The sequence below is a fragment of the Aedes albopictus genome, chromosome 3, assembly GCF_035046485.1.
Source record: "Aedes albopictus strain Foshan chromosome 3, AalbF5, whole genome shotgun sequence".
Lineage (NCBI taxonomy): Eukaryota > Metazoa > Arthropoda > Insecta > Diptera > Culicidae > Aedes > Aedes albopictus.
In genome coordinates this window covers 335,129,868-335,156,422 of record NC_085138.1, presented here as the reverse complement: position 1 = coordinate 335,156,422, position 26,555 = coordinate 335,129,868, and the positions used below count along the sequence as shown (strand labels likewise).

The 26,555-nt window shown below is 42.1% G+C and overlaps 1 protein-coding gene across 1 annotated transcript; it reads right to left on the bottom strand.

Moving 5' to 3' along the window:
* Window positions 1-12,506: 12,506 nt before the first annotated feature.
* LOC134290845 (uncharacterized) lies at window positions 12,507-26,211 on the bottom strand. The gene is made up of 3 exons (XM_062858053.1): window positions 25,784-26,211; window positions 24,159-25,469; window positions 12,507-12,589 (listed from the first exon to the last, which is right to left on the bottom strand). Exons 1-3 carry the CDS (start codon window positions 25,800-25,802, stop codon window positions 12,507-12,509), a joined length of 1,413 nt encoding a protein of 470 aa, XP_062714037.1. The 5' UTR covers window positions 25,803-26,211.
* Window positions 26,212-26,555: the final 344 nt, after the last annotated feature.

Genomic DNA, 26,555 nt, shown 5'->3' with positions numbered 1-26,555 from the left:
TTCGCAAGCTTTGATTGCGTGGTAGCCTCTTTTGTTTTTGGCCACCAAACAAACGAAGCATACGTCACTTTTGGGCGGATTATGGCAGTATAAATCCACATTATCATTTTTGGTTTCAAGCCCCACTTCCTGCCAATAGTTTTGGAGCATAACCAGAACGCACTTGTTGCCTTACCGATCACGGACTAAATTTGAGCATTCCAGTTCAGTTTGGCATCCAGAATCAAACCTAAGTATTTGACTCGATCACTAGGATGAATTTGTATCCCTCCAAGCCGAAAAGCTTTTAGGTTGATCTTCCTTCTCCTAGTGAAAGGGACAATTACGACTTTTGACGGGTTGATGCTAAGGCCCTCCTTAATACACCATGAATGTGTATAGTTTAGGGCCCTTTGCATTCTCTCCGAAACAGTTTCATCATACTTTCTTCTCACTATTATGACTATATCGTCTGCAAAGCCCACAACTTCGAAACCTCTTTCCTTCAAGCTTCTTAGAAGATCGTCTACAACTAAGGACCACATTAGTGGTGAGAGGACTCCTCCTTGAGGGCAACCCTTTGTTGCCCTTACTGTTATAGAAGAACTTCCCAGCTCAGAGGTGATTTCTCTTTTTGCAAGCACAGTATGAATCCAATGTATGATACATTGGTCGAAGTTTTTATTCTCCATGGCACGCTTCATAGATGAATAGGAGGCATTATCAAATGCTCCTTCTATATCTAAAAAGGTGCATAGAGCTACAGGGGATAGACAAAATGATCGGGACAGGCAAAATGTTCACTTTTCAAAAAATGTCCAATTAGCTGTAACTTTTCGAAAAATGCATCAAATATTCTCAATTTTTTTCTGTAAGTAGATCAACTAGTTGTGTATCAGTGGACAAAATTTGGAAAAGATCGGGCTATCGGACACGAAGTTATAAGCATTTTAGAAAAAGGTAGAATTATCTGATAGCCAACTTTGAGCTGTTGTATCTCCGGATTCAATGAACCGATTGCAATGAAATTTTGACCATTCATGACTTATATAATGAACTCTGGAAAACATTTAACTTAACTTTAAATTTTTAACAAGCGAAAAAGTTATAGCGATTTTATTTTTTTCGCGATTTTTTAGTAAATTGGTCTATTTTTAATATGCATCCCATTACTTTTTCAATTTATTGGCGGCTGTGTTGTTACTTTCCTTCAAAACGTATTTATATATAAGTCAATTAGAGGGAAACTAAATGAACTATAATTTGCATCTTGAATTTTGAAACGATGTTGATGTTTTGGATAATTTGGTGTTTTTTTAGAAAAATAATCTAATCGTTATAACTTTCTTCCGTGTTAAGAATATTAAGTTAAGTCAATGGTTTTTCATAGCTCATTATATAAGTCATAAATGGACAAAATTTCATTGCATTCGGTTCATTGAAACCGGAGATATAACAGCTCAAAGTTGGCTATCGGATAATTTTACCTTTTTCAAAAATCTTTATAACTTCGTGAAGAATAGTCCGATCTTTTCCAAATTTTGTCCACTGATACACAACTAGTTGAGGAACTTACAGTAAAAATTTGAAAATATTTGATGCACTTTTCGAAAAATTACAGCTAATTGAACATTTTTTGAAAAGTAAAAATTTTGCCTGTCCCGATCATTTTGTCTATCCCCTGTATTTCTTTTGCTGAAAACGTTTTTTCCACCTTTGTTACTAGCGAGTGAAGTGCCGTAACCGTTGACTTACCAGATTGATAAGCAAACTGGAAGTCAGACAGGGGATGCTCTTTTATGTAAGAAGAATTGATAAAATCCTTCAAAACCTTTTCCATAGTCTTCAACAAAACTGAAGAAAGACTAATTGGTCTATATGCTTTCGGATGCGTTTTATCTCGTTTCCCCTTTTTCGGGATAAAGATAACTTTTACAAGTCTCCATTTTGATGGAACGAAATTCAATCTCAAACTAGCCTTGAACATCTCAATTAGTGATGGAATCAACCCCGCTTCTCCGTTTTGAATCAGTGCTGGAAATATCCCATCAACTCCTGCAGATTTAAAAGGCTGAAAAGATCTTATCGCATTTTCCACTCTGGCCTTCGTGAAGATTTCATCAGCTAAATCTGAGGCGGTGTTTACTGTACTATTTGACTCCATTGAGTTTATACTAGGACATCCTTCACCTTCCAGAGATATAGTATCATTGGAATCCACACTTAGAACCGAACCTGGAAAATGGGTTTCCATCATTAAATCCAAAGTTTCACGAGGAGTTTTGGTAAAAGCTCCATCGTCACGCTTCAGATTTCCCAATTCATTTGCATGCTCTTTTGCAAGCGTTTTTTGTAGTCTAGCAACTACAGGAGTACTGTTTATGTTTTCACATGTCAGCACCCAAGATTTTCTTTTAGATTTTCGTATTTCGTTGTTGTACTCAGTCAGGGCTTTCCTATACTGAGTCCAATCTCCCGTTTGTTCCGCTCTATTGAACATTTTACGAGAAAATTTTCTTAGGCGATCCAGTTTAAAGTTCCACCATGGCACGTCTCTAGTAGAAGACGATTGTATGGTGGGACAACTGCTGTTAAAGGAATTGATGATACTTTCATTTACTCTTTGAGAAAATGATTCCAACTTTTGGGTTGAATCGATAGTTTCTCCCATTGTAAATGAATGCGAATTCAACAATTCTACATATTGATCCCAGTTTGTCTTCCTGGGATTTCTAAATGCAGTTCTAGAATAATTTCCACCGCTCCAATTGAAGATTATGTGTTTATGATCAGATAGAGAAATCTCATCTGACACGTTCCAGTTTGTGATCTTGTCAAAGATTGCAGCGTTGCACAGTGTTAGATCCAAGACCTCTTGTCTGATTGCATTTAAGAAAGTAGGTTTATCACCATTATTACAAATGTCTATATTGTTCGAAGACAGATACTCTAATAGTGACTCACCTCGACTGTTAATATCCGTACTACCCCAAACCGTGTGATGTGCATTGGCGTCACAGCCAATGATAAACGATTTGTTGTTTTCTTTACAGAATTGAACAAATGATGCGATCTCAGGAGGAGGTACCTCAGGAACATCACCAGGAAAGTAAGCTGAAGCCACAGCGATCTCAGTTTTGCCCCTAGTGGTTGGTACCTCTACCATGACCGCAACAATGTCCCTTCTGATAAACTCTGTAATAGGATAACATTTTAACGTTTTACGTACTAGGACAGCAGTTCTGGGAGAATCTTGTTGCTCATCATAAAATAGTTTACTATTTTGTGTCAGAACACCAAGAATCTTTCGTTTATTGGACCATGGCTCTTGAATAAGCGCCACTTCCAGTCCTTCTTTTTTAAACCTTCGACTCAACACAGCAGAAGCACCTTTTGCGTGATGAAGGTTTACCTGTACAAACTTGATTCCAGTCATGAAAATATACATTTAGCCACTTTTGTTAAGCCTCGGAATTGAGACTTAAGAAAAGTAGCCGATTATCCCGGAGACAAATTAGGTCCACTGCGTCATTGCTCCGTTTAACACAGTAAGGGCAAAAATACTGTGGAGGGTGCCCTGGTACTCCACAGGCACCGTTAGCGGCTAGGTTTTTATTAGACCCCCCTAACCATTCATTCCTTGGCACGGTACGCATTAGGCCGCTTGACACCATGAATTAGGGGTCATCTGTTAGTGGACTCTTACCACCGGAACAGACGGTCCGTAGTGTTATTCTTAGCCAGTTGAAGGAACTGCTACCGACACTACACGGCTATCTAGGCTGATCGGGAATAGAAATTAATATTGATGATCAACTTCTTTCGAGCCCGAACAGCCGAATATTAGTGGATACAACGTTGGCCTATTGCTTTCCAAGCGCTAGAACCACTTATTGTTTCATTTATTTAAATATTTCTGCTGGAGTATTATCACAGTTTGTTCACCAATCTTACTTTCAAATAACATTTTTGGAGCCAAATTTTCAAAAATCTGAAAATAAATCACTTAAACTTTCTTCTTTCTTAATTTAGTAACGAAAACAACGAAACCCTATTACTGTGTTATATTTTTACAGTCAACGCACACAAAATCTTTCTTTCTGTTCGTTCTTTCTTGTTCTTACGCAAGCAATGTTGATGACGTCACTTCATCGGTGTTGTTGACGTCACTTTACTGATGGGCCAAGATTTGGGTACATAGTGAAAAAAATGTCCTAAATATTCGACCCACATTTAATTTGTAAAATAATTATTATTCATTAAAAATAAATATACAAGTTCAAAATAGCGTCTTTGACCGTCGCATCGAATGTTCAGTTATTGATAAGTCAATTCGAAATGTTCCAGAATCATGCCATTTATGATCACGTGTAAGACTACCCACCAAGCCGAAGAATCATGGCGTCTACAAAAGCTAAACAAAGTGACATTTTCATTCAATTTTAATGCTCCAAAGTGCTAAAATTGAAACGAAATGTTACAGTTGTTTGGCGCATAGCTTTCCCGATATCCAGTTATGCGTGTTTGTTTGAGTTTTTGGTTTACGTTAAGATAGGCCGAACGGGGACCATGCCAACGATGCATCCCGATACCCTACAATTCATTAGTTGCTATTGGAAGCTCGACTGTACGGTTTCAACTTTCCCTTAGAAACGGCTACGCAGTCTTTAAATAGTGAAACGATGTTTATTAATTGCCCAACGTTTCAACACGGGATTAGTGTCTTCTTCAGGGGAACTGGAACTTACTTACAGTCATTACACAATCATGGGTCACTCTGTCACAATTATTAGTCAGTCAGTTCATCATGTAAATCAAATGGAAATGACCCTTAATTGTGGGTGACCCATGATTGTGCTATGACTACATATTTTTACATATTTTTTCAAAGTAACTTACATTAACTTGGTTGTTCTGGTATTGTGTTTTGTTTATCTGTAACTGTAATTGCGCCAGCAGGAAGAACGAGATCGTGAAGCGATGGAAGAGCTGTACCGCGCTAAGGACACACGAAAGTTCTACGAGAAACTGAACTGCTCGCGTAGAGGCTTTGTGACACAAGCCGACATGTGCCGAGATTATCACGGGAATATTCTCACGAGCGAGCGTGAGGTGGTCGAGGGGTGGCGACAGCATTACGATGAGCACTTCAATAGCGGCGTTGCACGTACCGAAGGTGGCGTGGTAACGGACCAGGAGTATGTGCACAGGACGAAAGACTTCCGGCCCTTGACCTCCAAGAGATTGAGGAGGAGGTTGGCCGGTTGAAAAACAACAAAGCCGCTGGAGCAGATCAACTACCAAGCGAGCTTGTAAAATATGGTGGAGAAGCACTGGTGAGAGCACTACACTGGATCATTACCAAGATTTGGTAGGAGGAAGTATTACCGGAGGAATGGATGGAAGGCATCGTGTGTCGCATCTACAAAAAGGGCGACAAGTTGGATTGCGCCGTCTATCACCGATTGCAAGAGAGTTCGTGGGGCAATATCAGGCTGGATTTATGGGTGAACGCGCTACAACGGACCAGATGTTCGCCATCCGCCAGGTGTTGCAGAAATGCCGTGAATACAACGTGCCCATACATCACTTGTTCATCGATTTCAAATCGGCGTATGATACAATCGATCGGGAACAGCTACGGCAGATTATGCACGAATACTGATTCCCGGATAAATTGATACGATTGATCAAGGCGACGATGGATCGAGTGATGTGCGTAGTTCGAGTCCCTTCGAATCTCGCAGAGGGTTATGGTAAGGTGATGGTCTTTCGTGCTTGCTGTTCAACATTATTTTAGAGGGTGTAATTAGGAGAGCGTGTTTGGAACGATTTTCACGAAATCCGTTCAGCTGCTTGATTTTGCTGATGATATTGATATGATTGCTCGTAAATTTGAGACGATGGCGGAAACGTACATGTATCCGATTAAACAGTGAAGCCAGGCGAATCGGATTAGTCATTAATGTGTCGAAGACAAAGTACATGATGGCAAAGGGCTCCAGGGAGGAATCACCGCGCTCGTCACCCCGAATTTTTGGACCCCGCAGAACTCTACGATCGAATAAGGTTCGCCGTAACACGAAGTTAACTATCTACAAAACGCTGATTAGACCGGTCGTCTTCTATGGGCACGAAACATGGACCCTTGAAGTTTTCGAACGGAAGGTGTTGCGTACCATCTACGGCGGAGTGCAGATGGAAGACGGGACTTAGAGAAGGCGAATGAACCACGAGCTGCATCAGCTGCTGAGAGAACCAACCATCGTCCACACCGCAAAAATCGGGAGGCTACGGTGGACGGGTCACGTCAACAGGATGTCGGATAGCAACTTGGTACGCAGCGAGCTAGGTAGGTCGACCAAGTGGAGGACGATCTGCGGAGTGGAATGAAGACGACTACTCTGTACAGCAGAGGCCACCCCGGCCTTAGCCTGATCGGTAAGGTAAGTTAACTGTAACTGTACTGTTAATGTTTTATGGGATATGCTGTTAAATTATTGTCAGTATAAGACTAGTCTAATTTTCTGTCTGATGTTTTAAAAGTTAGCCCCCGTAACGTGGGTAGATCACCTTATAATGGTGCGTTGCGGTGTAAGATCTACCAAATCAAATTTTGATCTTGATATTTACCGTGTTTATAAATATTCCAAGATCAAAGTTTGATGCTTTTTTTGTGTTTTGTAGTTAATTTTGTTTCAATGTACTGCTAATCAACATTTTATTTCAGCAGGTTTGAGGTAAATTTATCGTATGATATAAATAATATTGTAAAAATATGCAACTGTGGCGAGCATATCACTAATATGTAGCTTATTTGACGTACGATGTTAATATTATTTTATATTTCAGATTATCAACCGAAGAATCTAGTAATTCAACCAAATGCCATCAAGACGACGAGGAAACAAGGATGAATCGGGCAGACAACTGATTCGAAGCAGTCTAACAATGGTGTGCTTGAACGTTAACCAAGCGTATCCTTTGGAGTTTACCCTTCCACTAACAACACCCAAATTCCCGTGACACCTAGGCCTGAGAGATCGTAGAGTTGTCTACATTTTTCATAGGTGTCCAAAACTAACTATCCTTTCCCATTCCTCAGCAGTCGCAAGGACGTGGCCAGGACAGTGCTCGACCATTGGAGGATTGCCTCAGTCTTGTCTAAGAGTCAGAGATTAGTCCCAAATCTTTGTGCTTTGGTTCGGACGGGAAGGAGGCAACCCTCATAACAGCGGTCTAGAACTGTACCACCTACGAATTTGTGCGACTCGCTTAATGCTAATGCTAATGCTAATGCTAATGCTAATGTTTTAAAAGTTAATGGAAATAAAATACCTTACACTCAGTGAATTATTTTAAATTTTACCGGATGAGCTAGAGGTGTTGTACTGGCCATAGAAAAAGGTTAGTAGGATCTCGGCGATGTATTTGGCTGTTACATTGGAGATTACGGGGTGCAGTGGTAGATCCTGCCAGTGCGGCTTTGGCTGTCCGTAGATTCGGGGACATGCCGCATTGTTTGAGGTAAGATCGTTCGCTGTTCTGTAGTCGATTAGCCTAAGGTGTTTGAGTCTTCTGACTATGTTGTGGTTTTCACTTTTGTACCTGAACGTGGGATCTGTCTGTCACACCTATAGAAACAACCACACAACCATTGATTCAACCTTGATCTAACACAGATTAAATCACAGCTACAAACCGACAATAAGGTATGCGCACAGCAAAATCTAGCCAAAGAAAATCAAGCATTAATAATGCATTCTAACTTATTCCCAAACCAAAATCAATTCATCGTAAAAAAACATTTATTTACTTTAAATCAACATCAAGACATTGTTGATTTGACTTATTGCATCCGTCATCTCGATTTTTGCACTTGAGCCCTTCCGTATAATTTTGCACGAAACCTTCGGCCATTTGCCAAGACATTTTTACCACCTTTGTGACAAAATCAATTTTATTTTTTTATGAAAGCTGCCTTTCTTGAAATTTTTTGAAGGTTCCAATTCACGGTTACTCAATACTTTTCAATTGGTGTGAGTTTTGAGGTGTAAGAGATTTTACGTTTTTTGGAAAAATGCGGTAAAATTTTCACATAGTTTTCTGCACACAAACGCAAGGATTCTCCGCCATAAGCAGGACACAAAAATCAATGCAAATCAATACACAATATCTAAGCTTTTGATTAAGGGGTGCCATCCATTTTTCCCGACAATCCCCGTAGTGAAAAAGATGATTTGTTGTACATGTATTTTTGAAAGATCGGTTTTTCAAACCACAATTTCATATGGTTGACCAAACAATGTATTTCTTGCCAAACTTCGATTATTTCTTGGTCTTAAGTTAATCTGCAGCCTTTCCACGTTGTAATGATGTATGAAACCGAATACTTGAAAGCTAACTAAAGTCTGCGGGGACGGTCGTTTTGATGTACATTGTCAGATTTTCAACTCGTTAGTGCCAAAACTTTTCGAGGACTTCTTGGTCCCTTGACTCTTTTTTTAACACAATGTTAAAATATCCCTCGAAGTAAATCTCGGCTATGCAGTCTCCAAACTCCTTGGAACGACAACGGGTTTAGTTCGTCCCTACGTTTCGGCAATGTTTATTGCCATCTTCAGGGGAAAAATCATTTGCCTAATTGAATACTCCAGTACAGTGCCAACAAAATAAGTGAAATTAATTTTCAAAAAACTCAACCACATGTACAGACTACCAAAAAATTCCAATCAGACATTCCGCTTAGCAAAGACTTTAGACACAGAACGAACCAAATGATTTTTCCCCTGAAGATGGCAATAAACATTGCCGAAACGTAGGGACGAATTAAACCCGTTGTCGTTCCAAGGAGTTTGGAGACTGCATAGCCGAGAATTCCAACATCTAGTGCATCCAAACAGACGAACACTCAAATCTCCAGTTCTCGAAGTAAATATTTTTCGATTCCTTATTCAATAAGCTTTTATTTGCGTCATTGGTTGCCACGATTCGTTAAAACATGTAAAAGTTCTATCCAAAATGCGGTGGCTAGATTTTGCTGTGTGCATACCTTAGTAACATTCCTTGTAATGTGCCACATCACGAACACAGACCATACAGTAAATAAGCGAACAAACATTGGCTCAGTACTACATACGCAGCCAAATCGCGTGCATGGATCAAGAAGACGTGGGCTGCCTTTGCGAGTTTAAGAAATGTATGGAAAACAATCAGATTAGCCAACGCACCAAAATCCGAATTTGCAACTCGAATGTGAATGTGCTGCTATACGCCAATGAAACCTGGTGTGTATCAGTGCACTCAACGGCTGCAGGTCTTCTTCAATATATGCCTGCGGTATATATGTAATTCGTACATGGTGGTCTCATCATTGGATCTTCCACAATTGGATCTTCCTCCATTGTCGATGTCATCAAAAGCCAATAGCGACAGAAATTCTGGAGCGAAAGTTGAGGTGGGTCGGCCACACTCTACGCAGGGGTGGAAATGAAATCTGCAAGCAAGCGTTAGATTGAAACCCATGCACAGCACAGGCAGACTCAGAGGCTCACGGCGGCGCAGCCTCAACAACGAAATCAAGCAAGTCGACAGAAATTTGACCAGACCACAGGTCAAGGCGATGGCGAGCAATCGCCTAGGATGGAGATTTTTCAATTCGGCGCTCTTACGCCGAGGACCTGGGATCGAATCCCACTCCCGACAAACTCGCAAAATGTGAGTTCTTCCTTCGGAAGGGAAGTAAAGCGTGGGTCCCGAGATGAACTAGCCTAGGGCTAAAAATCTCGTTAATACAGGAAAAAAAAAATTCGGCGCTCTGCACCACCGTGGGTGCCCAGGACTGAAAGTAGTAAGTAAGTAATGACATTTTCCGTGTATGAAAGCTGATTAAGAAATCGGTTAAGAAACTATAGATATATGATCACTTCAAATCATTTTGCGATAGCTATAAGCATATTGAAGAACACAGCTAATTCCGTTGAAAATGTCCTCATTTCAGAAAAATATTATCGTTTTCTGTCGAACTCTACCAAAGTTTAGTAAAACTTTTAAACTCATTCGAATTTTTCAAGTTGAAATAGCGGGAAATATTACCAAAGTCGGTAATTCTTCCAAATGTGAAGACACGCGTTCCTTGCCAAATTATCACGTAAATGATATTTTACTGTGATAGTTGTGAAAATTTTCTGCATCTTCTGCATCTTGGTAATTCAAAGAATATTTTCAGCTCACAAAGATTTTTGACATAAATGTCAGTAAAATTTAACCACCATCATCATAGTCCATTTTACGACAGCAGAAAAACAAATAACTCCCACATAAAATCTAACATTTTGATATATGTACCAATATAAAAAAAATCAGTAGAAAAAACAATTTTCATCTTACGGACGGAGATTTGCTCAACCATCTGCGTTGAACAAATGTCTCACATCAAGCTAAGAGCCAACACTTCCTAGAAATTAACCTTGACCGCCACCGTACCGTTCTGCTCATTTCATATTTCGATTTGAAACCCGTCAAAAATGGAATACCCCTGCAACTGCAGCCGCGTTCTTCCCACACCATACGGTCCATGTCACACATTTACTAGAGTTGTTCAATCTTTAGTCAGTGAAGCAAGAAGAAAGAAAAAATAAAATCTTGCGTGACATCCCACAATCTGCCACCACAAGAATCGAAAATGTGAAAAAAATCACTTGTTCTGGCGACGAAGAAGAGGCGGGTACGCGCGTAACCCAGGCCATGGCCATAAAGAATTCCTCCCAACACCAAACCGAACAAATGTGTCGAGTGAAAGCCGAAACTCCGAGGCGTCACTTTTCACTGCCACTGGCCTGGTGTGCCGCATCATCAGGAAAACTGCCGCCACTAAGTTATCTCATCTGCCTAGTGGTTAGTGGCGGGTGCGTGCGTTTTGGCGTAGAGTGGCTCAAAATATCTACCAAATTTGGAATTTGGAACTTACACTGACTAGATGGAAGTTTAAGTGCCTATAATGACTTTAAAACACTAACTGTGTAAGAATTGGGATGCAATGTTAACTCAAAAGAGGAGAACCATCAGAAAGCACTTGGAAGGCAAGTTAACTTTTTTGCCATCTAGGCAACTATTTGTAAATTTGCCAGGATAATTGATTGGATTGTGTGCTACCAGTCTGTATAAGTTATTTGGATGTGATGCAAATATTTAATATTAAATAAAAAGCAGAAATTATTTGTATCACCTAGCTAAAGATGAAATGCGAGCAGTTTCTAATCTTCCCGTATACAAAATATGCGGAAATTTTTAGAGGACCTTCTTGGTCGCTAAAATACGAATTTTAGATCACGAGATTTGACATTTACGTGCTACGTTTTATACGAAAGCTTGGGCCACTCTAGTGCAGCAGCATCCATCAGAGTGAAAAAGTTTCAAATTACTTCTTTGTACCATAGCGCACAGCAATGCGGATGAAGTTAAAGAGTGAGTGCGTGCGAACGCCCATAACGGCAATCAAATGAAGAAGGATGCATCCTGCAATTCCAATAAGAGGGATGGAAAAATGTTTCTTCGTTGAAATACTGTTTCCATGCTGTCACATTAAGAAGATGATACTCAACTGACAGTGCGTTTTAACTACGATGTAATTATCTATGTTAACAAGGGTGTGTCAGAGAGCAGATTAATAAATCACTTATATTCGTTGAATGAACTGTTAATCCTTCGGGAACAGCGGTAATATTTTGTGACTTAGATCAGTTCAACGGTATCAGATGATAGAACATTTTCGATTGTCATCTCACTGTGCCTTTTTTTTTATAGAACACATGTTTCAATGTCTAACTGCTAAGTCCACACTTCCCCTATCCAATCAACTTTACGACAAGGCATTAGCCATTACAAAAATATTTCTGGGCGTGCAGTAATGGTTGCACATTACAGCATATCCGAGAACATACTTTTCCCGTCACATTTATGATTTTATTCGTTCATTTTTTCGCCCTTCCGATGTCACTCAAACACAAGTCCTGACTCGCTCATCAACGCTGTTGTAATCGTCGTTGTCGACGTCGCCGTTGTCGCTATCCCTCAGCGTCGTCATCATCATTTGTCACCCGAAGGATTACATGCCAACTGAAGATTTCCCACTTTCCCTCTGGAGTCAGAATGTTAAACGCCCCTTAAGGGCGGAATCCTCACATCGTTGGTGCTGCTGTCGCTGCTCATTTATGGCTTTGCTGTCGCTACATTATGGAAGGGATTATCCGAAAGGCTGTATTAGATCATGCCGCCGTTAGCTGCGATTGCGAAGCGGCAGACATTTAAAAATTATTGTCGGGAACGGGACTTATAAAAAGGCGCTTCCCACTTTACGTTCACCGTCATTTCTCATTTTGAGCTATGTACTCCAAATACCTTGTCCTTAATTTTCACGTATCCGATCCCCGACATCTCATTTTAAAAATGCTGGAATTTCGTCAATATTCATTCGATTTTTTGAAGTCGCCCTCAATCGATCATAAATTGGTGCAAGTTTATCGCACTCAAGTGGCCATGTAATATCCGGAAACATGCCGGGGATATCTGCGGATTGTACTGGGATCAAGGGGAGGAGGTGCCGAAATGGCTAAAAGTGGTTATTTCGTGTGTTATTGTGTTTGTAAGGCCTCCGCGAATCCTGTTCCAGGTGTTCCGGAGCGGCCATATCAGTTCAATTTTTTATGTCACATAGATGTTTGTCGCATTTCTGCTTCAACCTTCTAACATCTCACGCTGTTTTTTAGGGCACGTTCTAATTCTTGTACTGTCTCTTCTACATGTGCTCTGTTAAATAACTTACGTATTTCTTGAAAAAAAAAAATATTTTTTTCAAGGAATATTTCTGAGATGATTACCCGAAACATCTCAGAAGTATTCCCTGAAAAAAATATTTGGAGAAATCCATGAACGAATCCTAAGCGAAATTTTCTATAGAAAACCCATAAAAAATCAATGAAGAAATTGCAGGAGGAAACTTTAAAAGAATACCTAAGCGAATGTCGAAAGTAATATCTGAAGGATTGTCGGAAGAAGGAAGGAATCCTTTAAGGATTCCTTCATGGATAATTCTCGGGATTTCTTCAGGATTCTGCTAGTGTTTCTTCCGGGATATCTCCATGACGCTCTGAGAGACTGAGAGAATTGCTTCAGGTTTCTTTCATAGATTCCTCTCGGGGTTCTTTCCAGCATTCACTCTGGAATTTCTTCCGGGATTCTTCCTAGGATTTGCATGTTCTGACTTACCTGATACTTGATGGGCTACAACTCGTAGCGGTGAGTCTATGCCAAATGAACGTTTAGAGTCCTCAGGACTTTTTTAACTGCAAAACAGCCAACATGTGCGAGGCCTAGGGTAACTTATCCGATCATCGAGGAGTTAAGCACTGGGTTCATTTTTTAACCACAATTGTATCGCCCCAAGCAAACTTTTTACATGGATTGAATTGAAAATAATAAAATCCATCCTTAATCTACGGGAAAATAACGAAATATTGCCACTTTGATGTTGTTATGAGCATTTTATTCGTTTTTTATCTGAATGAACACTGTGTTCCTAATGTTGCGGTATTTGTTCCTATTGTTGCGGTATCATTGAAATCATATGGGATACCGCATATGGGATACCGCAAAATTGCGGCAAATTCGATAACCTGATGAACAGTTAGCGATAAAACAGTCTCAGACCATATCTGAACCGGTTGTGTTCCAGAACCGATTCCGGATGTCCCGCCAGAAGTGGCCAAATTTAAAAGTGAACCAAATCCATGCATGCGACATATCAAAGCGCGAATTTTTCGATAACCCAATGTAAGGTTGACATACAAAAAAGACTCAGACCATATCTGAACCGTTAATGGTTCGGATCCGGTTCCGGGAGTTCCGCCGGAAGTGGCCGTATATAAAATTTGGCAAAACTTTTGCATGCGGCACATCAAATCACGGCTTTTCCGACAACACTAGTTTTCCTTCCGAAAGCGGCTAAACATATAATTGTACCATACCCATGCATGCGACACAGCAAAGCGCGACTTTTTTGATAACCTAATAAACGTTTGCAAGCAAATAGGCACAGACTATTTGAGAGACTATCGGTAGTGTTCCGCAACCGATTCTGGAAGTGAAACCAAACCCATGCATGCGCTACCTCACGGCTTTTAAGGTAACATGATGAACAGTTGCAAGAAAATAGACGCAAGCCATATCAGTGTATTACGGAACCGATTCCGGGTGTCCCGCCAGAAATGGTCAAATGTAAAAGAAAACCAATACATGTAACATATCAATGACTTATTCAGTAACATGATAAACGGTTAGTCAACATATAATCTCAGACCATTTTTGGGAGAACCGATAGTGTTCCAGAACTGGTGACGAGAGGAGTAACCCACCGGAAGTGGTAAAATATAGAAGGGAACTAAACCATTGCGGCGTTTTTGATAGTCTGATGAACGATCAACAAGAAAATAGTCTCAGGCCACATCTAGAACTTGTAATAATATTTCGGAATCGGTTGCGGGTATTCCATCGGAAGTAATTTAATAGAAATAAACAAAAATCATGGCCTTTTCAAAAATTTGCTGAACGATTAGCAAGAAAACAGCCTCAGATCACATTAATTTTCAGCTTTTTAGGTAACCCGATGAACAGTTGACAAGAACATAGTCTCAGACCATATTTGAGACAACCGGAATCGGTTCCAGGTGTCCCACCGGAAGTGGTCAAACGTAAAATTTTACAAAACCCATGGAAGGTGCATATCAAATAGCGGAATTATGAAAGTGAACAAAATAAATGTCAAAGCGATAAATCAAATCTTGGCTTTTTTGATAGCCGGTAAACATTGGGTAAGATTATAAGTGAAGAAATGGTCAAAGTCTTCATATATACAAAAGAACAAAATCGTGACCAACGCGATCTCTTCAAATCACACCATTTTAGATTCCAGCAGTGTAAATGTATAGTAGGATGATCAACGGTTTATGGAACAACTATAGTTAAATCGCATCAACACCTTATACAGTTTTTCAATCTTCAATCTCCTTTTGCTTCTAAAATTGCTGCTCATAATTAGGGGGCGGCTGGTTGAGCCCCCGCTATTTTCATTGCGATTGAAATTTGAGTGGAAAATTTACATTTTCTGCATTTTTCTCGTAAGAAGGTCTAATTTGACATGAATCATGTTACCAATGGTAATGAAATATAGCCTAAAGTGTACTGAAATAAACTTTGGCGAAGATCACAAAGTGATCTGTGATTGTGAATAAAGTTAACCTTCTTCATGCATTAGCTGACGCTCACCCCGCTGCCGTTGTGCATGGAATGGAGTCATAATGACCGCAATACACTACTAGGGTTAAGGTGGTCAAGCAGTCAACTGAGAGGTCTGATATTTTTCAGCTCTGTTTTGCTGTTGAACGGACATGTGCACACAGACTCTCCCAGCATGGTCTTACTTATGTACTTGATATTTGATGGGCTACAACTAGTAGCTGGGTAACTATCGCTGAGACCGTCCCACTTTTTACACCATGTCTTTAAAAATGTTTAAGGTGGAGATTTTCTGAAAGTCCTCCTCAAAAAAAAAGTAAGAAACATGCATTTGGTTTATTAATTTGATGGACCCCCCGTTAGTTAGAGCCACAACCATTTTTGCGGACCCCTCGATTTTGATCAATCGTTGGCTCATTTAAACCGTTATAATTCAAAAGTTTTTCCAAAAACCACCTCATAACAAAATGTTGTTGGAAAGAGTAAAGATAGAGCTACTATTTACATTTACAAAAAACATGGGTCGGCCATATTGATTTTGGCCGCCATCTTGGATTTTTATACCAAAACTGTTTTTTAACCATGTTGGCAAAAACCGATTTTCAAAATTTTTGCGTCAATCGAAAGCGGGGACATTTTTACACAACAGATCAAAAATTTAGAGATGTATCTTTTTCCTATCAAAAGTTATCTGCACTTTTGTTAATCATGACACGTTTTCTTCATACATTTCCATGCGCACCGGCAACGACACCCAACAGCATCAGAGGATACGCGTGCATGTATACACAACGGCACTTGCATCCAAATTAGGGAAAATTGGAGGTTCGTTCCCGTTTTTAACAGTTTCTCAATGATGCGGACATTGCTTTGTAAAGTTTTTTGGTGTTTTGAAAAGCTGAAACTTTCAACTTTTCATTAGTGGATTCAGATTCCAAATAAATGTTCGTTAACACTGCGAAATAACGCTGCATTTATGTAAACAATCTGCACCTGGACCAGTGCGCTAAGGTGTCATGATTTACAAAAGTGCAGATAACTTTTGATTGGAAAAAGATACATCTCTAAATTTTTGATCTGTTGTGTAAAAATGTCCCCGCTTTCGATTGACGCAAAAATTTTGAAAATCGACGGTTGCCAACATGGTGAAAAAACAGTATTGGTATAAAAATCCAAGATGGCGGCCAAAATCAATATGGCCGACCCAACTTTTTATAACTGTAAATAGTAGCCCTATCACTCTTTCCAACATTTTGTTATGAGGTGGATTTCGGAAAAAACTTTTGAGTTATAACGGTTTAAATGAGCCAAAAATTGATCAAAATCGAGGGATCCGCAAGAATGGTTGTGGCTCTAACTAACGGGGGGTGTCCATCAAATTGATAAAGCAAATGCATGGAGGGACATTCACCTAAAACATTGTTGAAGACATGGTGTAAATAGTGGGACGGTCTCAGCGAGAGTTACCCAGCTGCGAGTCGATGCCGAATTAAGCAATCGTCTCGACCCTGGGCTAATCGCTTCCAGTCGCCCTGAACGTTTAGGTGCCGGCCAGAGTGGGCGCGTTACGCGGCGCGACGCGGAAATTTGTACGCAAAGGAATAACAATCAATAATAAGGAGCTGTCAAATCGTATGGGAAATCCGCGTCGCGTTGCGTAACGCGTTCACTCTGGCCGTACCCTTAGATTTCTTATGTCCTCTTCAACTGCAAAGAGTGGACGTACAGGGGATACTCAAAATAACTGGGACAGGTAAAATTTTCACTTTTCAAAAAATGTTCAACTCGCTGTAATTTTTCAAAAAGTGCATCAAATATTCTCATTTTTTTACTGCAAGTTTATTAACTAGTTGTGTATCAGTAGTCCAATTTTGGAAAAGATCGGACCATTGTCCACGGAGTTATAAAGATTTTAGAACAAGGTAAAATTATCCGATAGCCAACTTTGAGCTGTTATATCTCCGGATTCAATGAACCGAATGCAATGAAATTTTGATCATTCATGACTTGTATAATAAGCTATGCAAAACCTTTGACTTAACTTAAAATTCTTAACACGGAAGACAATAATAACGATTAGATTATTTTTCTAATAAAACACCAAATTATCCAAAACTTCAACATCGTTTCAAAATTCAAGATACAAATTATAGTTCAATTGATTTCCCTCTAAATAACTAATATATAAATGTGTTTTGAAGGAAAGTTACAACATAGCCGCTAATAAATTGAGAAAGTAATGGGATGCATATTAGAAATTGATAAATTTACTAATAAATCGTGAAATAAATGAAATCGTTATAACTTTTTCTCTTGTTAAAAATTTCAAGTTAAGTTAAACGTTTTTAAGGGTTCATCATATAAGTCATGAATGGTCAAAATTTCATTGCAATCAGTTCATTGAATCCGGAGATATAACAGCTCAAAATTGGCTATCGAATAATTATACCCTTTTCAAGAATCTTTAAATCTTCGTGAATAATAGCCCGATCTTTTCCAAATTTGGACCACTGATACACAACTAGTTTACGAACTTACAGTAAAAATTTGAGAATATTTGATGCACTTTTCGAAAAGTTACAGCGAGTTGATCATTTTTTGAAAAGTGAAAATTTTACCTGTCCCAGTTATTTTGAGTATCCCCTGTATGCGTAGCCTACCGACATTAGCTGTGCAATCACTAGAATAGAATAGAGTTACATGATTTTTTTTAGGTTGTCTGTCAGCAATGCAAAATACCCATTATCATTATCTGAATTATATGCAGATGCAACTCTAATAATAGTTAATTTTCTCGTTGAGAGTGACGCTCTACGTGAGTAAAAAGTATTTGTCAACAAAAAATAGTTTCCAGTAATTTGATGTTGCAATAACCCTTCGCCCAGTGCATCGACAAATAAAGCAATTCAATGGCTTTATTTTGATGCATTATCGTATTACCTAGATTATGTATTTATGCGATGCATTTTCATTTCGGTTTCGGTTTCATCACCACTTACCCTTTTATCGAGGCATCCAGCCGAGCAATGGCAATCAGTGTTCATCACGCTTTTGCCAACAAAAAAAAAATGTTACAAAAATCAATCGTTCGCCTGCCCTTCTGTAAATTTATCCTGTCCCTTTCACTTCTCTATTTCAACCGTTTACTGTGAACAGCGGTGGGTTAAAAGGGGTTGTAAAATCCCGGCATCCCAACATTCAAAAGCCTCACCGGGGAAGGATAAGCGGGTGCCTAGCGGAGAATTCTATTACCACTGCTGCAAAACATACAAATTCTCTTCTCGCATGCTACCGCGCACAACAGCATCACGGCAACGGAACGATATTCAGGGGTTGGATTTGTTGGTCACATGCTGCGCGAGAGAGTGCTTCTCCGGCAGCAGCATCTCACTATTCGTGGAGGGTTCATCTGCCGCGCTGATACGGATTGAGCTGATGCCAACCCTCTCATCCTTCGCTTTTCGCTGTGAATCCTCGCTCGGCGTGACGATATTCTAAACACTTAGACTAGGATATCCCGTTGTGCGAAGTAAGGGTGAGAGTGGTCGGAGTCGCCGTCCATCGCCATCAACCAGAAAACCATAAATGCAATGAATATTTGGTGAAAAATGTGTACCCACGGATGGCTTCATCGCACTTATGTTGATGTTGATTTTGTTTGGTCGCAGGGTACAGTGGTGTCTTGTTTTTGGCAATTGTTTAGAATTTTTTTTTGTAATTCCATGAGGATGTGCTCGTGAAATCCTGCCAGAACTTCTTTCTGATTTTTATGAGGATTTTCCAAAAAATCTCCTGGATTTTAATTAAAAGATTCGCTATATAGACTTCCATGGAATCTTTATCGAATCTAACCAGATAATCATAGCATACGCAATACGCATATGATCTGTTTAGTGAATCTCCTTATTTTTCATTATGGTAAATATGACCGAATTCACACATTAAATTGACCCTTCACTGTACGACACCCCAGCAGTATATCGGCATTTCGGGGACCGAAGCGAGTGTATTTGAAAGGCAACTCAAAATTATTGCACGCTGTATGGCATCGAGAAGCCCGCAAAATTGCAGAGATTGAAATTTTTCGATTTTTTCGGCTAACCGACGACCCCCGTGCTGCTGCTGCTGCCACTAGGCACTATGTGGACCACTATGGTTGCAATAAACTGCTACTGCTGGTGGTAGCGCCGTCGATGACTTCGTTGGGTGCGCTACTGCTGGTAAGAGCAGGAATTTATGGTTTATTGGAATTGAAAATAGATTTAAGGCTTAGGTGGACGATTGTGAGTGTGTAGATGGTACTTGATGGTGGGCAAAGGGGTTGACGAGATTTAGCGAGTGAGTATGAAGGGGTAATGAATCATCGATTAACTGTGGCAATTTGTTAGTGATGACGATTGATATTTATATGTTTCTAATCGATTTGCTTAGAAGTAGTGGGTACTAGAATACGGTTTCGATAAGGCTTAGGCCGAGGTGGCCTCTGCTGTACAATGTACACTGTACATACTAGCCGCCTCCATTCTACTCGGTCCATGGCTGTTTGTCTCCAGTTCCGCACTCTGCGTAGGATCCGTAGATCGTCCTCCACTTGGTCGACCCACCTAGCTCGCTGCGCTCCACGTCTTCTTGTACCGGTCGGATGACTCTCGAGAACCATTTTAGTCGGGTTGCTACCCGACATCCTGATGACGTGACCCGCCCACCGTAGCCTCCCGATTTTCGCGGTATGGACGATGGTTGGTTCTCTCAGCAGCTGATGCAGCTCGTGGTTCATTCGCCTTCTCCAAGTCCCGTCTTCCATCTACACTCCGCCGTAGATGCACAGAAAAAAATATGTAATTAAAATTCAGCGAGAAATCATGCACATAAAGGGAATGATAGAGTTAGTGCACTTTTACATGAGATATAATGTAAAATTACATTACCATCGTGTAAATTTCCGCCAACCATCGCGTAAACCATCATGGACACAAACCGGTTACTATTACCGGTAATTTAAACGAACGTAACGTAACTTTACATGATATCTCATGTAAATATGTACTTGCTCTAGCATTCCCTTTATGTGCATGATTTTTCGCGGAATTTTACATGAATATTTTTTTCTGTGTGGTACGCAACACCTTCCGTTCGAAAACTCCAAGAGCGCGTTGGTCCTCTGCACGTAGGGTTCATGTTTCGTGCCCATAGAGGACGACCGGTCTAATCAGCGTTTTGTAGATGGTTAACTTCGTGTTACGGCGAACTTTATTCGATCGTAGAGTTCTGCGGAGTCCAAAGTACGATTTCCTGCCACAATGCGCCTCAGAATTTCTCTGCTGGTGTCGTTGTCGGCGGTCACCAGTGAGCCCAAGTACACGAATTCTTCAACCGCCTCGATTTCATCACCGTCTATATAAATTCGAGGAGGCGGGCGCGGTGATTTCTCCTTGGAGCCCTTTACTATCATGTACTATGTCTTTGACACATTAATGACTAATCCGATTCGCCTGGCTTCACTCTTTTGTCGGATGCAGGTTTCCGCCATCGTCTCAAATTTACGAGTAATAATATCAATATCATTAGCGAAACCAAGCAGCTGAACGGACTTCGTGAAAATCGTTCCACTTGTGTTTATCCCCGCTCTCCTAATTACACCCTCTAAAGCAATGTTGAACAGCAACAACGAGAGACCATCACCTTGCCGTGTCCCTGATACTCAAACTACGCACATCACTCGATCCATCGTCGCCTTGATCAACCGTGTCAGTTTATCCGGGAATCCGTATTCGTGCATAATCTGCCATAGCTGTTCTCGATCGATTGTATCATACGCCGATTTGAAATCGATGAACAAGTGATGTGTGGGCACGTTGTATTCGCGGCATTTCTGCAGCACCTGGCGGATGGCGAACATTTGGTCCGTTGTAGCGCAGTCACCCATAAATCCTGCCTGATATTGCCCCACGAACTCTCTCGCAATCGGGGATAGACGGCGGCATAACATTTGAGTGAATATCTTGCAGGCAGCTCTCAGTGGTGTGATCGCGCGGTAGTTCCCGCAATCCAACTTGTCGCCCTTTTTGTAGATGGGACACACGATACCTTCCATCCACTCCTCCGGTTATACTTCCTCCTCCCAAATCTTGGTAATGACCCAGTGTAGTGCTCTCACTAGTGCTTCTCCACCGTATTTTAGAAGCTGGCTTGGTAGTTGATCTGCTCCAGCGGCTTTGTTGTTTTTCAACCGGCCAACTTCCTCTTCAATCTCTTGGAGGTCAGGGGCCGGAAGTCTTTGGTCCTGTGCACATACTCCTAGATCTGTTACCACGCCACCTTCGGTACTTGCAACGTCGCCATTGAAGTGCTCATCGTAATGCTGCCGCCACCTCTCGACCACCTCTCGACCACCTCACGCTCGCTCGTGAGAATATTCCCGTGATTATCCCAGCATATGTCGGCTTGTGGCACAAAGCCTCTGCGCGAGCGGTTCAGCTTCTCGTAGAACTTTCGTGTGTCCTCAACGTGGTACAGTTCTTCCATCGCTTCGCGATCTCGTTCTTCCTGCTGGCGCTTTTTCACCCGGAAGACTGAGTTCTGCCTGTTCCGCGCCTATCTGTAATGTGCCTCATTCGCTCTCGTACGGTGTTGCAGCATTCTCGCCATTGGCGTAGCTAGGGGGGGTTCCAGGGGTGCCTGGCACCCCCTACAACAAATTTGGCACCCCCTAGATTTTTTCCTTGACAGTCACCTAAAATTTAATATTTCGCACAATAAATTCCAATATTTATTAATGACAAATTGGAATAAAACTTATACCCAGAATTACTTATATTCATGTTGCACGTTCTGGCGTTCTGGATATTGATAAGAACAATAATGAGTAATAAAAATAATGGAGATAACAATCAACCGACTTCTCCATGGATTCCTCCAGAAATACCTTTATCCATTCATACAGCTATTTCTCTAGGCTTTCTTCATGGATTCCTCCCGATATTTCTTTAATAAACTTCCCTCAGGATTCTCCAGGCAGTTCTGATAGGGTTGTACATTCTACAAATTTCTGTAGAGATTGATCCAGCAATTTCTCGTAAGATTTCTTTCGAAATTCTTACTATGGTGCTTCTTGGAATTCTTCTAGGGATTCTTCTAAAAATTTCTCTTGGGATTTTTTCAGGAATTGCTGGTGGGATTATTCACGACAACCTTCCTGGCTACTTTCAGAAGTTCCTCCGGTGATTCTTCCAGGAATTCCTTCAGAGATTTTACTCAGAGATTCTTCCAGAAATTTCTCATGAAATTCCTCCAGGAGCTTATATTGGCCTTACTCCGGGAACTGTGGCTAGGATTCCAGCAATTTCTCTTGCAACTCCTCCAAAAATTTTCACTGTGGTACCTTCAGGAATTCTACTAGGATTATTATTTATTTATTTAGTTAACATCAAATTCATGATAATACTGAATCAACAATTTGCCGCCATAATACTCGATTTGCAGCTGCAGCTCTCCAACGTCGGTCACGCCCAACACTCGCCAGATCACGCTCCACCTGGTCCGCCCATCGTGCTCTCTGCGCTCCACGCCTTCTTGTACCAACCGGATGGTTAGCAAACACCAACTTTGCAGGGTTGTTGTCCGGCATTCTTGCAACATGCCCTGCCCACCGTATTCTTCCGGCTTTGGCTACCTTCTGGATGCTGGGTTCGCCATAAAGTGCAGCGAGCTCGTGGTTCATCCTTCTCCGCCACACACCGTTCTCCTGCACGTCGCCGAAGATCGTCCTTAGCACCCGTCGCTCGAAAACTCCGAGTGCTTGCATGTCCTCCTCGAGCATCGTCCACGTCTCGTGCCCGTAGAGAACCACCGGTCTTATTAACGTCTTGTACATGGTACATTTGGTGCGGGGGTGAATCTTTTTTGACCGCAGTTTCTTCTGGAGCCCATAATAGGCACGACTTCCACTGATGATGCGCCTTCGTATTTCACGGCTCACGTTATTGTCAGCCGTTAGCAAGGAACCGAGGTAGACGAATTCTTCTACCACCTCGAAAGTATCCCCGTCTATCGTAACATTGCTGCCAAGGCTTGTCCTGTCTCGCTCAGTCCCACCTACCAGCATGTACTTTGTCTTAGCCGCATTCACCACCAGTCCGACCTTTGCTGCTTCACGTTTCAGGCGGGTGTACTGTTCTGCCACCGTTCCAAATGTCCTAGCAATAATATCCATGTCATCCGCAAAACATACAAATTGGCTGGATTTCGTGAAGATCGTACCCCGGCTGTTGAGCCCGGCTCGTCGCATAACACCTTCCAGGGCGATGTCGAATAGTAGGCAGGAAAGTCCATCACCTTGTCGTAGTCCCCGTCGAGATTCAAATGAACTGGATAGTTCACCCGAAATCCTTACGCTGTTCTGCACACCGTCCATCGTTGCTCTTATCAGTCTAGTCAGCTTCCCGAGAAAGCTGTTGTCGTCCATAATTTTCCATAGCTCTGTGCGGTCGATACTGTCGTATGCCGCTTTGAAGTCGATGAACAGGTGATGCGTTGGGACCTGGTATTCACGGCACTTCTGGAGGATTTGCCGTACGGTGAAGATCTGGTCCGTTGTCGACCGGCCGTCGATGAAACCGGCTTGGTAACTTCCCACAAACTCATTTACTTTAGGTGAAAGACGACGGAAGATGATCTGGGATAGCACTTTGTAGGCGGCATTCAAAATGGTGATCGCTCGAAAGTTCTCACACATTAACTTGTCGCCTTTCTTGTGGATGGGACAGATTATCCCTTCCTTCCACTCCTCCGGTAGCTGTTCGGTTTCCCAGATCTTGACTACTAACTGGTGCAGACAGGTGGCCAACTTTTCCGGGCCCATCTTGATGAGTTCCGCTGCGATACCTTACCAGCCGCTTTGTTGTTTTTGAGCTGGTGGATGGCATCCTTAACTTCTCTCAGCGTGGGAGTTGGTTCGTTCCCGTCCTCTGCTGCACCAACATAGTCATTTCCTCCGCTGCCTTGGTCCTCCGTGCCTACATTCTCTTCGCCATTCAGGTGCTCGTCGAAGTGCTGCTTCCACCTTTCGATCACCTCACGTTTGTCCGTCAGGAGGCTCCCGTCCTTATCCCTGCAGATTTCGGCTTGCGGCACGTAGCCTTTGCGGGATGCGTTGAGCTTCTGGTAGAACTTGCGTGTTTCCTGTGAACGGCACAGCAGTTCCATTTCCTCGCACTCCGCTTCTTCCAGGCGGCGCTTTTTCTCCCGGAAGAGACGGGTCTGCTGCTTCCGCTTCTGTCTGTATCGCTCCACATTCTGTCGGTTTCCATGCTGCAGCATTACCGCCCGCGCTGCATCCTTCTCCTCCAGAACCGCTCTGCACTCCTCGTCGAACCAATCGTTTCGTCGACTCCGTTCTACGTACCCGATAGTGCTCTCAGCTGCGTTGTTGATGGCTGCTTTGATTGTACTCCAGCAGTCCTCTAGAGGGGCCACATCGAGCACACCCTCGTCCGGCAACGCTGCCTCGAGATTCTGCGCGTATGCGGTGGCGACATTCGGTTGCTTCAGTCGCTCTAGATCGTACCGGGGCGGCCGCCGGTAATGTACGTTGTTAATAACGGAGAGTTTTGGGCGCAGTTTAACCATCACCAGGTAGTGATCGGAGTCGATATTAGCGCCACGATAGGTCCTGACGTCGATAATGTCGGAGAAGTGCCGTCCATCAATCAGAACGTGGTCGATTTGCGATTCCGTTTGTTGTGGTGATCTCCAGGTGTAACGATACGGGAGGCTGTGCTGGAAGTAGGTGCTACGAATGGCCACGTTCTTGGAGGCGGCGAAATCGATGAGGCGTAGGCCATTTTCGTTCGTCAGCTGGTGGGCGCTGAACTTTCCAATCGTCGGTCTGAATTCCTCCTCCTGGCCTACCTGAGCGTTTAGATCCCCTATGATGATCTTGACGTCGTGGTTTGGGCAGCGGTCGTACTCGCGTTCGAGCTGCGCGTAAAATGCGTCTTTGTCATCATCAGTACTTCCGGAGTGTGGGCTGTGCACGTTTATTATGCTGAAGTTGAAGAATCGGGCCTTGATCCTCAACCTGCACATTCTTTCGTCGATCGGCCACCAACCGATCACGCGCCTCTGCATGTCGCCCATCACTATAAAAGCTGTTCCCAGCTCACGTGTGTTGCCGCAACTCTGGGAGATGGTATGATTACCTCAAATCAAAAGGAAACAGAGGTTATCTATTTTCCGACGTTTCGGCGCAATGTATTTTGCCAAACAGTCTACCGAAGCAGTGAGTGAACTTGAACTTCAACGTGATGCGACGAACAAAAATAGGACAATTTTATGTAGAAATTAAACAGACAATGACAAAAAACAGAACTCTATGATCCCAAGAAGAAGGCAAAATACATTGCGCCGAAACGTCGGAAAATAGATAACCTCTGTTTCCTTTTGATTTGAGGGACTGCAAGCCAAACCATATTTGATAGAAAACTTTACAGTCGATAAATCAAGGTATGATTACCTCTAAACGTTCGCACCATAGATCCTGTCCAACACACCTCCTGCAGCGCTACGATTCCGAACCCGCGGTCCTTCAGTATATCGGCGAGTATGCGGGTGCTCCCGATGAAGTTGAGAGATCTGCAGTTCCACGTACCGCGCTTCCAATCGCAAGTCCCTTTTCGTCGCTGTGGTCGTCGCCATTGGTATCGGTTCGCATTCTTCTCTTGTTGATTTTCCGGTGCTAGTCTTTTTTACGGCTGGTTCGCAGGGCCTGACACCAACCCACTAACCCAGGGAGCTGGGCTTACCTTCCCGGAAGCTACGGGTTCTGCATTGGCATTTCCTCCAACTACAGTGCTAAATAGCTAGGCTCGAGCGCCAGTCTTCGCCGGGGGTGGTGTTTTTAATGGGCACCCAGGAGATAATATTTTACCTGAGCTTCCACCCCCTTCTACTAGGATAGTTCTATCGAAAATTCTTCCAGAAAATCACCCTGGGGTTTTTCTAAAAGTTCCTTCGGTGATTCTTCCACACATTTCTTCAAGGATTTAACCAGGACTTCCTCCAGAGGTTCTTCCGGAAATTCCACAGGGGATTTCTTCAAGAACTTCTTTTGACCTCCTTCATGAATTCCAGCTGGAATTGTTCAATCAATTCCCATTAGCACTCCTTCAGAAATACTTCCAGGGATTTCACCTGGCATACTTACTTGCTGCAATACTTTCCGTAAATCTTCCTGAGATTCCTCCAGAAATTCCTCCTGCGATTCCATCAGGGATTCGTCCAGTATA

What these genes read in the sequence shown, in the direction of transcription:
- LOC134290845 (XM_062858053.1), bottom strand. An exon ending in CAAAAACAACAAAGCGGCTG is followed by an intron (nt 12,590 to 24,158) that starts GTAAGGTATCGC and finishes AACCACTTTTAG; the next exon opens with CCATTTCGGCACCTCCTCCC.